The 13,275-nt window shown below is 44.0% G+C and overlaps 1 protein-coding gene across 2 annotated transcripts in view; it reads left to right on the top strand.

The window, feature by feature from the left end:
- Positions 1 to 13,275, top strand: part of VPS13D (vacuolar protein sorting 13 homolog D) — a 265,793-nt gene that overhangs the window by 17,094 nt on the left and 235,424 nt on the right. For both annotated transcript variants that reach the window (XM_065935730.1, XM_065935729.1), the window contains exons 6-13: positions 2,073 to 2,189; positions 5,409 to 5,513; positions 6,684 to 6,854; positions 7,246 to 7,346; positions 8,473 to 8,641; positions 10,838 to 10,939; positions 11,077 to 11,278; positions 12,228 to 12,407. In XM_065935730.1, coding sequence (XP_065791802.1) covers positions 2,073 to 2,189; positions 5,409 to 5,513; positions 6,684 to 6,854; positions 7,246 to 7,346; positions 8,473 to 8,641; positions 10,838 to 10,939; positions 11,077 to 11,278; positions 12,228 to 12,407 — 1,147 coding nt within the window. The remainder of the gene's footprint in view (positions 1 to 2,072; positions 2,190 to 5,408; positions 5,514 to 6,683; positions 6,855 to 7,245; positions 7,347 to 8,472; positions 8,642 to 10,837; positions 10,940 to 11,076; positions 11,279 to 12,227; positions 12,408 to 13,275) is intronic.

Raw genomic sequence — 13,275 nt, 5'->3', positions numbered from 1 at the left:
GAGGTGACTGCTTTGCATTCTTTTTCAGGCAGTTATTTATCTCATTGATTTTTTTAGATATTGTCGTTATTTTAACTGTATTTTTAATAATAACTTTGGGATTTAGTTCACATACCATAAAGTTTACAATTTTAAAGTGTACAAACTGGTGTTTTTTGGTATATTTACAAAGTTGAGCATTGATCACCACTGTCTAATTCCAGAATATTTTCATTATCCATCAGAGATGCTCTATACCCAACTAGCAATCACTTCGAATTCCCCTTTCTTCCAGTCCTCTGCAACCATTAATGTACTTTATGGATTTGTGTAGTCTGGACATTTCATATCAGTGGAGCTGTACACTCCATGGCCTTTTGCATCTGGCTTTTTAGCATAATGCTCCCAAGGTTCATCCATGTTGTGACATGTATCAGTACTTTATTCCTCTTATGACTGAATAATATATTCCATTGTATGGATTGCCAAAGATGAACAAAGCTGGAGTGAAGTTAAAGTGGTGAAAACAGACTTTATTCAGTGACTCCTGACAGTAGGGGAAAGAGCAGAGCTCCATTTCAGTTGGTACAGAGGTGACCAGGTGTTTTAAAGGGAGAATGAGGGTGTGTGTGTGTGTTGGGGTGGGTGGGGTGGGCAGGGCTCAGGAGGAAAATTACAAAGGGTTGGTCAATGTGGATGTGATTAGGTCAGCTGTATCTGGTAGCTGGACTTCTCTCCTTCCATAGAGATGGGTGACAGGAGCCCCTTTCTTCCTGATGATTGCATTTCAAGGGAGTGGCTTTTGGGTCCTTGAGTTGTAGGAGATACATTACATAGGGACAGCGAAAGGATTCACAGCTGTAAGCCCTTTTTGATAAATGTTCTAAGAAAAGGGAGGGGGATGTGCACTATTGTCAGGTGTTGACTGGAGCAGACAGTCCTGAACTTTTCCACATAGGAGCTCAGGAAGGGGATGGAATGTCGGTCCCAGGGACACAGCGTGAGGCTGCTGGAAACCTTCATTAAAATTTCAAGTCTTTTCATGGAGGTGTTTGAATTGAACGTTCATACCTAGGGCTTTTGCAGTTCTTGGGGTAGACCACATTTTGTTTATCAGTTTATCAGTTGATGGACATTTGGGTTGTTTCCCCTTTTTGGCTCTTAGGAATATTGCTGTTGTAAAGATTCATGTGTCTGGTTTTGTGTGAACATGTGTTTTCATTTCTCTTGCATACATACCTAAGAGTGGAGTTGTTGAGTCATATGGTAACTATATGTTAAATTTTTTGAGGAACAGTTTTATAGTTTCACTGGTAATGTGTGAACATTTCAGTTTTTCCACATCCTGACCAGCACTTGTTATTGTCTGTTTTTTAATAATAGCCATATTAGTGGGTACGAAGTGATACCTCAGTGTGGTTTAGATTTGCATTTCCTTAATGGTTAATGTTGTTGAGCATCTTTCCAGGTGCTTATTGGCTCTCTGTTTATCTTTTGGAGAAGCATCTATTCAAATTCCTTTTCCATTTAAAAAAATGAATTCTTTACTGTTGAGTTGTAAGAGTTCTTTATGTATCCTGGATTCTCCCTATGAGATACACATGACTTGCAAGTGTTTTCTCCCATTCTATGAGTTGTCTTTTCACAGTCTGCTGTTTTTTATTTCATTGAAGCAGAGTGCTTTTTCAGTAGGCCCACTATAGAGGCACGGGGAAATAAATAAGGTCAGAGTGGAAATGCCCTGTCCAGATTTGAGGGCACAGGGACCAGATGAAGATACCATGAGAGGGAGGGCCAGTTATCTAGATACAGTGGTACTACTTTAGTTCAGTGTTTAAGGTGTTTTCTGAAATGATTTCATGGAAGTACCATTAACTGTCTTCTTGAGTTGGCACTAATCAAAAGAAATGTCATTCATGTCCAGTTTGTGATTCTAACTCTTAGGAACTTAGAATATTGGGTATGTATGTGACATACGCGTTTGTATAAAATACCTGCTGTGGTTTACTTAAGTGGCTCAAGCACAGTTTGACCCCTGCTTATAGTACTCTACCTGCCACAATTGTCTAAATGTGTTTTTTCCCCTCCTGCAGTTAAAAATTCAAGATGTCCATTTGCGCTTTGAAGATGGTGTCACCAACCCTTCCCATCCGTTTGCATTTGGCATCTGCATTAAAAATGTATCCATGCAAAATGCCATGAACGAGCCTGTGAGTATGAAATACACCTGCAAACTAGGAAGAAAGCACCAGGTCTGGGGCATTTGGGGCTGTGCCTTGGGTCCTTTCATGTTCTGTGAGATCATCGTCTTTTTCTCCATGTTCTTTGGCAGGTGTGGATGTCTTTTGTGTTAATTTCCTCTGACCTGTCATTATTTCACTCGTCCATCAAGGTTGGCACATTTTACACATGAAGAAACTGAGGTGCAGAAAGGATCTCATTTTTTATTTTCTTCTGTCCTTACGTGCACTCTTGGGGTACACTCACTCTGTTTCAGGGTTTTATCAGCCACCTGGGAATACGTGCCGATGGCATCCACATCTTGAAAGTCATTCTTCCCACCTCTTCTGGCCTTCAGATTCAAGGTCTTTTCCTATGGGATGCCTCTGTGGTATTTTGTTGTTTAGTCACTCAGTCGTGTCCGACTCTTTCGTAACCCCATGGACTGTAGCCCACCAGGCTCCTCTGTCCATGGGGTTCTTCAGGCAAAAATACTGGAGTGGTTTGCCATGCCCTGCTCCAGGGGATCTTCCCAACCCAGACATCGAACTCGTGTCTCTTGCATTGGCGGGAGGGTTCTTTACTGCTGGTTAATGGAAGCCTGTGGTATTTTAGGCTTGTTATAATTAAAATGATCCCATTATATTCCAGCTGCCCATTTTGCTTCCCTGAAACCAACTTTTTTCCTTTTTTCCTCTGACATGTTATTGCATGTTACAAACCAATCACATGAAAACTGACTTTTGAGCCCTTTTTGTGCCAGGCACTGTTCTTAGTGGTTTGCTTGATCTTTCATGTTGAATTCTCATTACTCTTCACTACCACTGTTATCCTGTACTGTAGCTGAGGACACTGGAGAGCCCACAAAGCCTAAATATCTGCTCTCTCCAGCCCTTTACAGAACAAGTTTGCCTCCCTTGCTTCAGGCCACGTGTTCTCGCCCATGACTCTCGTCTTTAGACACCTGTGCTCATTTCTTCACTTCTTATTCATCAGCTTCTGTATCCATTTGGTTACAATGTCCTGCCAGTTTTCCCTGCAAGGTGTCTCAAACATGGCTCTTCCTCTCCCCTTCACTTCAACTGTCTGACTTAGGATCCTGTCAGCTTCTGCCTGAGTCAGTAAGCTCCTGACTTCCGACCCTGCCTCACTTCTGTCCCAGGCTCTTGATTCGCCCTGTGCCAGGGCTTATCAGCCTTTCCTATGTCCCAGCATACAGAGGAGAGTGATGGTGTTTGTACAGGTCAAAGGGGCAAGTGGATGTGGCTGCTTGGGGCTGGATGTGTCCTGAGAGCAACCAGGTACAGTGGATCCTCCAGCAAGATGGGCTTGAACACTGTGAGTCCACTTGTCCACAGACTTCTTTTAAAAAACAGACCACAGTATCACATGATCCTTCAGTGCAGAACTGTGAATAGGAGTGCTGAGCAGAAAGTTATATGAGGATTTTTGACTGCAAGGAGGGTTGACGCCCCTAACTCCCAAGTTGTTCAAGGGTCAGTGTATTCTGAACTGTAGTTTGGTCCTGTAGACTTGCTTGTTATCTTGACACACTCATGACTCCATTTGGGGTAGAGGGGAGCTCTACCTTGCACTGTTGCCAGGGTTCTCTTTCTAAAACACATAGCTGGTTCTGAAACATGCCTGCATCCAAACCCTCAGTGACTTCATGTCCCTTCAAGTGTGACATCCAAACTCCTTAGTATGTCAGACTTCTTACTGTATCAGTTTTCTTGGGCCTAGATAACAAATTACCGTGAACTAGATGACTTCTTCTGTGCTGGAGGCCAGAGTCCAAGGTCAAGGTATCAGCAGAGTTGGTTGCTCTTAGAGACTCTGAGGGAGAAAACTGCCCCCTGCGTCTCTCCTTGCTTCCCGTGGTTCCCTTGGCTTGTGGGTGCATCACTCCAGTCTCTGCCTGGATCTTCACATGGCCTTCTCCCCCTGTGTCTGTTTCCTCTTCTTTTAAGGACACCAGTGATTAGATTAGGGCCCACCCCAACCCCCTATGATTCCCCCCCCCTACAAAGAATTCGACAGTTTTAATCATATAAAATAAAATACAATGAAAAAACATATTGCTCAAGGTCTATCCCAATCTAGATGACCTTATTTTTTTTCACAGAAAGTTCAGTTTTAATCATATAAAATACAATAAAAGCCATATTGATCTTCTTTCTTGAATTGTTTTAGGTGTAAGGTTAGGTTGTTTATTTGAGATTTTTCTTGTTTCTTGAGGTAAGATTGTATTGCTGTAAACTTCCCTCTTAGAATGCTTTTGTTTCATCCTATAGGTTTTGGATTGTTGTGCCTGCATTTTCTCTAGGTATTTTTTTGTTTTCCTCTCTGATTAGTATGACCTTATTTTAATCTGATTATGTCTGCAATGACCCTATTTCTGAGTATGTTCCCCCACTCACAGGTTTTGGGACAACACAAATTTTGCAGGGTGCAGGGGGAGCTTTTCAACCTAGTGTACCTAGTAACACTCCAACCTACTTTTCTCAACACTCAAGTAACTCTCCACTCCTTGTGTGTGTCCGTACACGTGTCCTAGTACTGCCGCACCCCTAAACACAGTGCTTCAGTACATGTGTCCCAGTACTGCCCCACCCTGAACACAGCGCTTCCGTACACGTGTCCCAGTACTGCCCCACCCTGAACACAGCGCTTCTGTACACGTGTCCCAGTACCCACTCCACCCCTGAACACAGTGCTTCTCTACACGTGTCCCAGTACTGCCCCACCCTGAACACAGCGCTTCCGTACACGTGTCCCAGTACTGCCGCACCCTGAACACGGCACTTCAGTTGCACAGATGTATTCACTGTCCTTTGGAGCAATCGGGCCTATTGTGTCATTGGCCCCACTCCTTGCAATGTGTCCTGAACCTTTCCTTTCTCCCCTCTGTCTGAAACATACACAGCTTTTGATACTTACCTGCCCAGTGGTATTTTTTAGTTGTGTGCTTGTAGCATCTTATATATTCTTCCTCTGCTCTCCTCTGCTTAATTACACTTGTTCACATGTTTGTGTTTCCATTTAGTTAGATTCTCAACTCCCTAAGAGCAGAACCATGTTTTCATTGTTTTGTATCCTCAGCACCTTGCAAAGTGCCCTGTGTATGACTCGTCACTAATGGCCTGTTGAATGAATGAATAGATTTGTAAATAAAGAATCATCTTGCTTTCTTCCCTGTCTTCCCTCAGGTACAGAAATTAATGCGGAAAAAGCAATTAGATGTGGCAGAGTTTAGCGTCTATTGGGATGTGGATTGCACTTTATTGGGGGATTTGCCTCAGGTGGAGTTACAGGTATGATTCTGGCAGGGCTCTCCTATAACACAGCACAGCAATGAAGTGTGTAGGATCACGGCCATATAGGGTTTTGTTTTCTGTGTCTCTGTTCCCGTTCCCACCCCCTTTCCCTCCTTGGCATCCGTTCTCGAGTGTGTATGAGTATGTTTTCTTGAGGTACCGGCTATGTCTGTAACTCTAAAAAATATATAGGGATTTGTGTATGTTTTACATTTATAGTGTATTATAGATTTGTTTTCTTTTTTTCATTTAAAGCTCCATTTTTACCAGTGTTGCATTTTATACTTCTGATTCATTGCTTCTGTTGGATGGTATTCAGCTGCATGCACTTAACGTATTAGTGTTCTCTACTCTTTTGGCCACCGTTGTACACCCAGGTTTTCAATGAATGAAGAACCACATCTGACTGTTAAGAAGAGATTTCTTACTATGTTTTGTGTTGAAATTTCACCTCTGGTGGCATTCCTTTAAGAAAACTTAGAATGTCATTGTAAATCATTGGATGTAAAATTGTGAAGGATATTTAGAAAAATCTCAGTTTAATCTTTTTGTAAAGAAATTGTACTTGGTTTTAAGTGAAATGGAAAGAAAGTTCTCATATTTCCCTCAACCACGATTATCCTTGCATGCTGTTGTCCAGAATGGTTTTTGTTTTGCCAGTTTGATTAAATAAATATTGTACATTCATACAGTAGAGTATGCAGCTAAAAAAACAAAGGGCAGAGATCTTTATAATGAATACATAATAGTCTCTAAGACAGTATTAAGTTTCAAAAACTAAGGTAAAAAAGCATGTATGCCTTCTATGTAAGACTGGTTTTAAAAACCAAAAAGTTATGCATTTGCCTGAATCTGTACAGAATGCTTCTGGTGGACTGTGTAAGAAACTGGTGTCATTGGTTGCCTCAGGATAGGGTAAATGGGTGACTGAAAGAAGGAGTAGGAAGGAGACATTTCACTTTTTTGCCTTTAAAATTCTAAACTGTGTGAATGTATTACCTGTAAGAAATATAAATACAAATTTAAAAATGCTGGAGAGCTTTAGATTCCCAGTTTTTTCCTGCTTTTGGATTCTGATGTCATATGCTGTAGATTAGACAGCATTACACCAGGTGACTCGATCTGGGAAACGTCTGCTGTAATGACAGCCATTCTTATGACACTCAGGAGGCCATGGACAGGAGCATGGAGAGTCGTGACCATCACTACATCTTGGAGCCCGTTTGTGCATCTGCTCTTCTGAAGAGAAACTGCTCCAAAGAGCCTCTGCGCTCTCGGCACACTCCCCGAATCGAATGTGATATTCACCTGGAGACCATTCCCTTGAAACTCTCTCAGGTACCCTCCTCCTTCCTGTCACTGTCTGCTGCTAACTGGGTGTTGATAGAAGGGTCCCCTCGTGGGAAAGGAAGTGCGCATGAGACCCAGCTACGGTGGATACAGAACCCACTGTCTTTATACGCTCAGGTTGGGTGTGTCTCAGGTTAGCTTGATTTGATGTTTTTAAGTGCTGAGTGAAGAGCGTGAGAGAGACAGTGAATCTGTGTACTTAGCTGATAATGTTCAGAGAGACATGCTACGTACTGCTGGAGCTTGGTCTTGCAGTTGGCTTTGGATTTCAGCTCACTGGGTTGACTAGTATGACTTGTCCCTGTGATGTGTAATGTCTTTACTGAGCAAAAGAAATAAACCAGTTCTAACCTTGTACCGCTTAACTTCTAATAAAAAGCTGCAGTACCGGCAAATCATGGAATTCCTCAAGGAGCTGGAGCGAAAGGAGAGGCAGGTGAAGTTCCGAAAATGGAAACCCAAAGTGGCCGTGTCTGAGAAGTAAGGCTTGTCAATTAAGTGTTGTGTGTGGAATGCATTTTCTAGCATGTTTTTTTTGTATATAGATCAGAAATGTGCCTCATTGTCTTCACATGGTTGAAATTGAAAGTATAGTCGATTTTTCTGGTTTTAAAATGCCCTTTCTGTTGTCATTGTTACCATGCTATCATGTATCTCTGGTGTCACCGGTTTACTCTGAGGTCGAGCATAGTGGAGTTTAGAAGGTTCTCTCAGTCTCAGGCATGTTTCCCTGGTGCTTCAGTGGTAGAGCATCTTCCAGCCCGTGCAGGAGACACGGGAGGCTTGGCTTCAATCCCTGGTCTGGGAAGATCCCCTGGAGAGGGAAATGGCAACCCAGTCTAGTATTTTTGCATGGAGAACTTGATGGACAGAGGAGCCTGGTGGGTTATAGTCCATGGGGTCACAAAGGGTCGGATACGACTTAGCAACTGAGCAACAGCAGCAACAACTCAGTCTCATGTAGCAAGGAGACTAGCCTTGCTCTGGTGGGATCTGACCCTGTGGTAAATATTTTGTAGCACTTTTGATCCTATTCCCTTGTATCTTTTCTCCTAACCAGTTTGGTCAGCATTTATGTAATAGACTTGATGACATCTGTAGCATAAATGTCCAAAACATCACTAAGAGTCAGACAGGACTGAAGTGACTTACCAACCACATAGGATAAATAAATGTTTTCATGTAGATGTGCTCAATTTGACCAGTCAATATATTAAACCTTTTTTAAAGATCCTATGTATTTCCAGTCTTCCCTGAAGTCTTCCATTTAAAAATCTTTAACAGTCAAATCCTTGCTGATTATCTTACAATGGTATTTACTGTAAAGCCATCACTTGATTGTCTGTCAGTGGGAGAGGCTGATGTCATGGGTCGTTCAGACCAATTGAGTAATGTACTGTTATCGGTGTATCTATCGAGGATGCAGTGGATTAGCTTTCCCCACTGGTTGAAGTTAGCCTAATATTATTTGAATTTGAGGCATAAAGTGATGGTTGACAAGAGAAGACATGTCTAGAATGGGAGTAGTGTGCTGTGGATCGCCCTGGGTCGATAACATTTTCATTGCTTTTGCTGTGAGTAACTAGATGGCTATGAAATGTTTCAGCTGCCGAGAGTGGTGGTATTTCGCTTTGAATGCCAACCTGCACGAGATCCGGGAGCAGAGAAAGCGCTGCACATGGGGCTTCCTGTTGGGCCGGGCCCGTGACGCCGTGTCTTATACTGACAAGTACTTCACCACGTTGAGAGGAGGCTTGCTATCTGCAGACGACAAGGTAAGGGGTGTTGTCTCGCGTTTCTCGTCACCACTCAGAGGGTAAGAATGTCTCTTCAAGACTGAAGAAAATGGAATCTGTGAAGAAATAAAAGTCTTTGTTCGGTATCATAGTTTTTTAGGATAAAGTTTGCCTTACTAGGGTGAGAGCTTCTTGGAAGGCTGGGTTTTGCCTCGGCAGAAAGCTTTCTCCACCTTCTGTTGCTAGAGGGTAGCTGGGCTGTGGGCTGGGAGAAGGAAAAGGGGCTGTGATCCTGCCAGGCTCCCCTGCTCTCTACGCAGGGCCCAGAGAGACTTTGCATCTAGTCTCTGATATTGAACACCTGATCCTAACTCTTTTCCTCACATTTCCCGTAATCCTGACGGACTAGATGGACCCTGGAGTTTTGGGGGTAGAGCCTAGGCCGAGGCTGTGTGGTGAGGGGAAGGCCAGCTCCAGTTTCAGTTACCTGCAGGACCAGAGACCCTTGGAGCTGGCAGTCCTAGGGTCCTGGCCTGGAGCTTCCTCTAGCTCCAGCTTCCTGGAGCTTCAGAGTATGGAGCTCCTCTGTCTCCTCTGTCTCCTCGGGGAGGGCCGTGGGGAGTGTTTTCCTCCTTGATTTGTTTCGGTTTTGTGAGCGTTAGTTTTTGTAATAGCAATTTAGACTTATTCCAGCCTGGGGATTGTCTCAATTAACTCTTTCTCTAGTAAACACTTCTAAGCTTCCCCTTAGCACCTGTCTTAGCTTGGGCTGCTATAACAACATTCCACAACTTGGGGCGCTTTAAACGGTGGATGTTTACTTCTCACAGTTCTGGAGGCTGAAATTCCATATTAGAGGTGCCAGCAGATTCAGTTCTTGGGGAAGACCATCTTCCTGGTTTATAGGCAGCCGCCTTCTCCCTGTGTGCTCATGTGGCCTTTCCTGGGCAGAGAGAGAGCTGTTTGTCTTCCCCTTCCCACAAGGGAACTAGTCCCATAATGATGGTCCCATCCTCATCACCTCATCTAAACCTGTTCACCTCCCAGGGGCTCCACCTTCAGATCCTATCACGTTGAGGGTTAAGGCCTCAACATGAACTTATTGGGGGGACACATTCAGCCTATGAGAGCACGCCACTGTGGTAACCAGTGGCAGTGCTGCCTCCTTGGGTGTTCTCACCTGTCTTGCCAGAACCCTGAGGTATGACCCACTCTGCTAGTGCTTTTTTTGAGTGTCAGGTGTGGTTACTGACATAGAAGCCTTAATAAAAGGATGGAATAAACCAGACCTTTTGTTTTGGATAGTTTTCTTAAAGGCATAGGGAAAGGCATGGGGCAAGGGAAAAATCTAAATTACAGCTGAGGTGAGCAAGTGAACATGTATAATCTCCTTTTCCTTAATGGCAGGGGGTAAAGCTTCCCTGGTGGCTCAGATGGTAAAGAATCCACGTGCAGTACAGAAGACCCAGGTTCCATCCCTGGGTCGGGATGATCCCCTGGAGAAGGGAAATGACAACCCACTCCAGTCAGTATTCTTGCCTGGAGAATCCCATGGACAGTGGGGCCTGGTGGGCTATAGTCCATTGGGACGCAGAGTCCGACACCTCTGAGCGACTAACAACTTTCAATTTCAAGAAAACCGCTTAGGAGAACTGACTCCACTTTCTTCCGCGTCTTTGTGTGTCGCTGGCCACTGTTGTTCTTTCCTAACTAGTATGAAACACATGATAAATGACCACTTCCTTGCTAATGTCCCACATGAAACATAAAGAAGCTGGAGGCCTGCACACTTACTCTGTAAACTAGGTCCTCAGTTTCCTCCTCTGACTTGGGAAGATTAACAGCCAGCCACCAACTTGAATCAGTTGAGGTAACGCATGTGAAAGCACTTTGTAAACTGCCTTTGCTGAGCAAAGATGGGCTATTGGAGCAATACTTGTCCTGCAACACTTGTCCTTCACTTACCCGTTGACAACTCAATAGCATCTCTGCTCCCTCTGCGCTTCCTGTTAGTCTCAGAGTACAGGTAGGATCTACCGGGGTTATATGGAAAAGCTGTTTGAACCAGAAGCTTAGCAGTTATGGAACTCACTGTTTATCTTCATGGTTTCTGGGCCTTGGAAATATTGGAAACATTGGGGGCCAGGTGGGTTCCTTTAGTACTGGACGGGTTCGTGATGGTGTCCACTTTCTCTGCAGCCATGACACCTGTTTTGTCTGACTTCACCCGAACAGGAGGAAATGTGTCGGATTGAAGAGGAGCAGAGCTTTGAGGAACTGAAGATATTGCGTGAACTGGTACATGAGCGGTTTCACAAGCAAGAAGAACTGGCAGAGGTAGGAGACCCTCCAAGAGAATCTGTGTTTACACTCAGCATGCTGAGTGCCTCTTGGGGCACAGAGAATGAGGAGTGGCACCTCACGCTCTGTCTCTGTCTTTGGTCCTCACGTGTGCTCGTTTCTGATTGACACAGAGCCTACGGGAGCCTCAGCTGGATCCTCTGGGAGACTCTCCTGGAGACCCAGGCCCTGGGGGAGGCAGCGGGATGCTACAGTACCTTCAGTCCTGGTTTCCCGGCTGGGGTGGCTGGTACGGGCAGCAGAGCCCTGAAGGGAAGCCAGTGGAGGGCCTGATGGCGGAGCCGCAAGAGCAGTGGACTCCCGAGGAGATCTTGGGTAAGGCAGGAACTGGCTTTCACTTGCCCTTCTTGATTACAGAGAAGGGAGACACTTGGTTCATGATTCACCTATTATTTGTGAAACTGGCCCATAGTATATTTCAAAAAAAAAAGACATTTGTAACAGTTTGTTTCATGTTATAGAGGCAGAGAGAGGTTTTTTAAAAAAATAATTTTCTTTCTTTATATTTGGCTGTGCTGAACCTTTGTTGCTGTGTGGGCTTGTCTCTAGTTTCGGCTCGTGGGCTTCAGTAGTTGTGGCACGTGGGCTCAGTAGTTTCGGTTGCTGGGCTTTAGAGCACAGGCTCAATAGTTGTGGCCCATGGGCCTAGTTGCTCTGCAGCATGTGGGATCTTTTTGGACTAGGGATCAAACCTGCGTCTCTTGCATTGGCAGGCAGATTCTTTACCACTGGACCTCTAGCGAAGTCTGAGAGTAGGTTTTAAGAGATACTTCGTTTACAGCTCCATTACTGAATTTGAGTGTTTACATGATTTCAAACAGATCTGAGTGGCAGTGATTGTAAGAGAATTAAGCCTGAGCCAGTTCAAAAGTTTGAAACCCTGAGAGCTTGAATACCAGTCGAGAGTCACTCTTTAGACCCAGGCTGTCCAGTATGGTAGCCGCAGTCACAAATGGCTATTTAAATTTATTCAGCTAAAATAAAAAATTCACTTCCTCAGTTGACTAGCCACATGAGCCACAGTGCTCAGAGCCTCCTGTGGTTAGTGGCCACCAGGTGGACAGTGCTGCCTTATACTGTAGTTTATCGTGAATTTGACATTGCCTCTCGTTTGACAATAAGTTGATCAGGGCCCTTATAAGGTAGTTAGAGTCGTTTCATGTTGGTGAATAAAAGTCATCCATGACTTCGGAGTTCTTTCCTAAAGGGGAGATAATAGTTATGTCATATCGTTTTCTTAAAGCCTCTTCTTCCTCATGTTCAGGCTCCGAGGAGTTTTTTGACCCTACTGCGGATGCCTCTTGTATGAACACGTACACAAAGCGAGACCACGTCTTTGCGAAACTGAACTTGCAGCTGCAGCGAGGGACCGTGACTCTGCTGCACCAGGAGCAGGGGGCTCCCCAGATGAACCAGAGTGCTTTCATGCAGCTTGAGTTTTCAGGTGCTGCCCCCAAAATGCTTCCTGATGCTCTCTATCTCCCCAGACACCAGTGTCCACTTGAGTCTTGGTATTTGTGGTAGTTCTGTTGTAGAAAGTTGCCGTGAGTACTGAGTCATGGCCCCTAGGGGAAACACAAGGTTAGATGTCTGTAAGCATTTGGTGATCACATTCATCGGTGGATCAGTACATAATGCTGTTCTCTGTGTGTGTTTAATGACACCTTATTTAATACATGTTGTTGACTCGATAGTGGAACTCATAGCCAGTGACACTGAAACTGTAACTGATGTCTGAGTGAAGGTTATCTACGATGTGTATTTCCTCTGTAAGACACAGCGCTTCCGCACTGTGCTTGGGGGCCCTTTTAAACAGCGAAATCACCAATAGACAGCACAAAAATGCCAAAAGCTGGCACTAATTGGATCATGATAAGGGCACTGGTATGAGCTGAAACAAGAAGGCAGAGTGTTGTCTTGTTCAACTTCAACTAGAAACACGCACTTCAGGTGACTTGAATTTTTTTTTTTTGACTTGAATTTTTTGCTGCTCTGTACATGTCTGCAAAGCACTGTGAATGTATTATATTTGGGGTTACAGTAAATTTTAGTGAGTAGATGAATTTGCAAATATGGAATCTGCAAATAATGAAAATTTTTTGACTTCTTTTTGTGAATTTGAATTGAAGGTACGTAAATAAATGCCCAGATGTTGGTTTTGTCTTCTCACAAATAGATTTATTGTAGTTCATAAAATAGCCACTTATCTGAGGTCTGTCAGTAGTTTAAAGGCAAGTGACCAAAAAAAAAAACCAGTTTTTGACTGGCTTTGACTTTGTAACCTTGAGAGCTGAGAAGTCATAAACTTAGTG

This window comes from Muntiacus reevesi, chromosome 5, assembly GCF_963930625.1.
Source record: "Muntiacus reevesi chromosome 5, mMunRee1.1, whole genome shotgun sequence".
NCBI lineage: Eukaryota > Metazoa > Chordata > Mammalia > Artiodactyla > Cervidae > Muntiacus > Muntiacus reevesi.
This window is presented reverse-complemented; position numbering and strand designations above follow the sequence as displayed.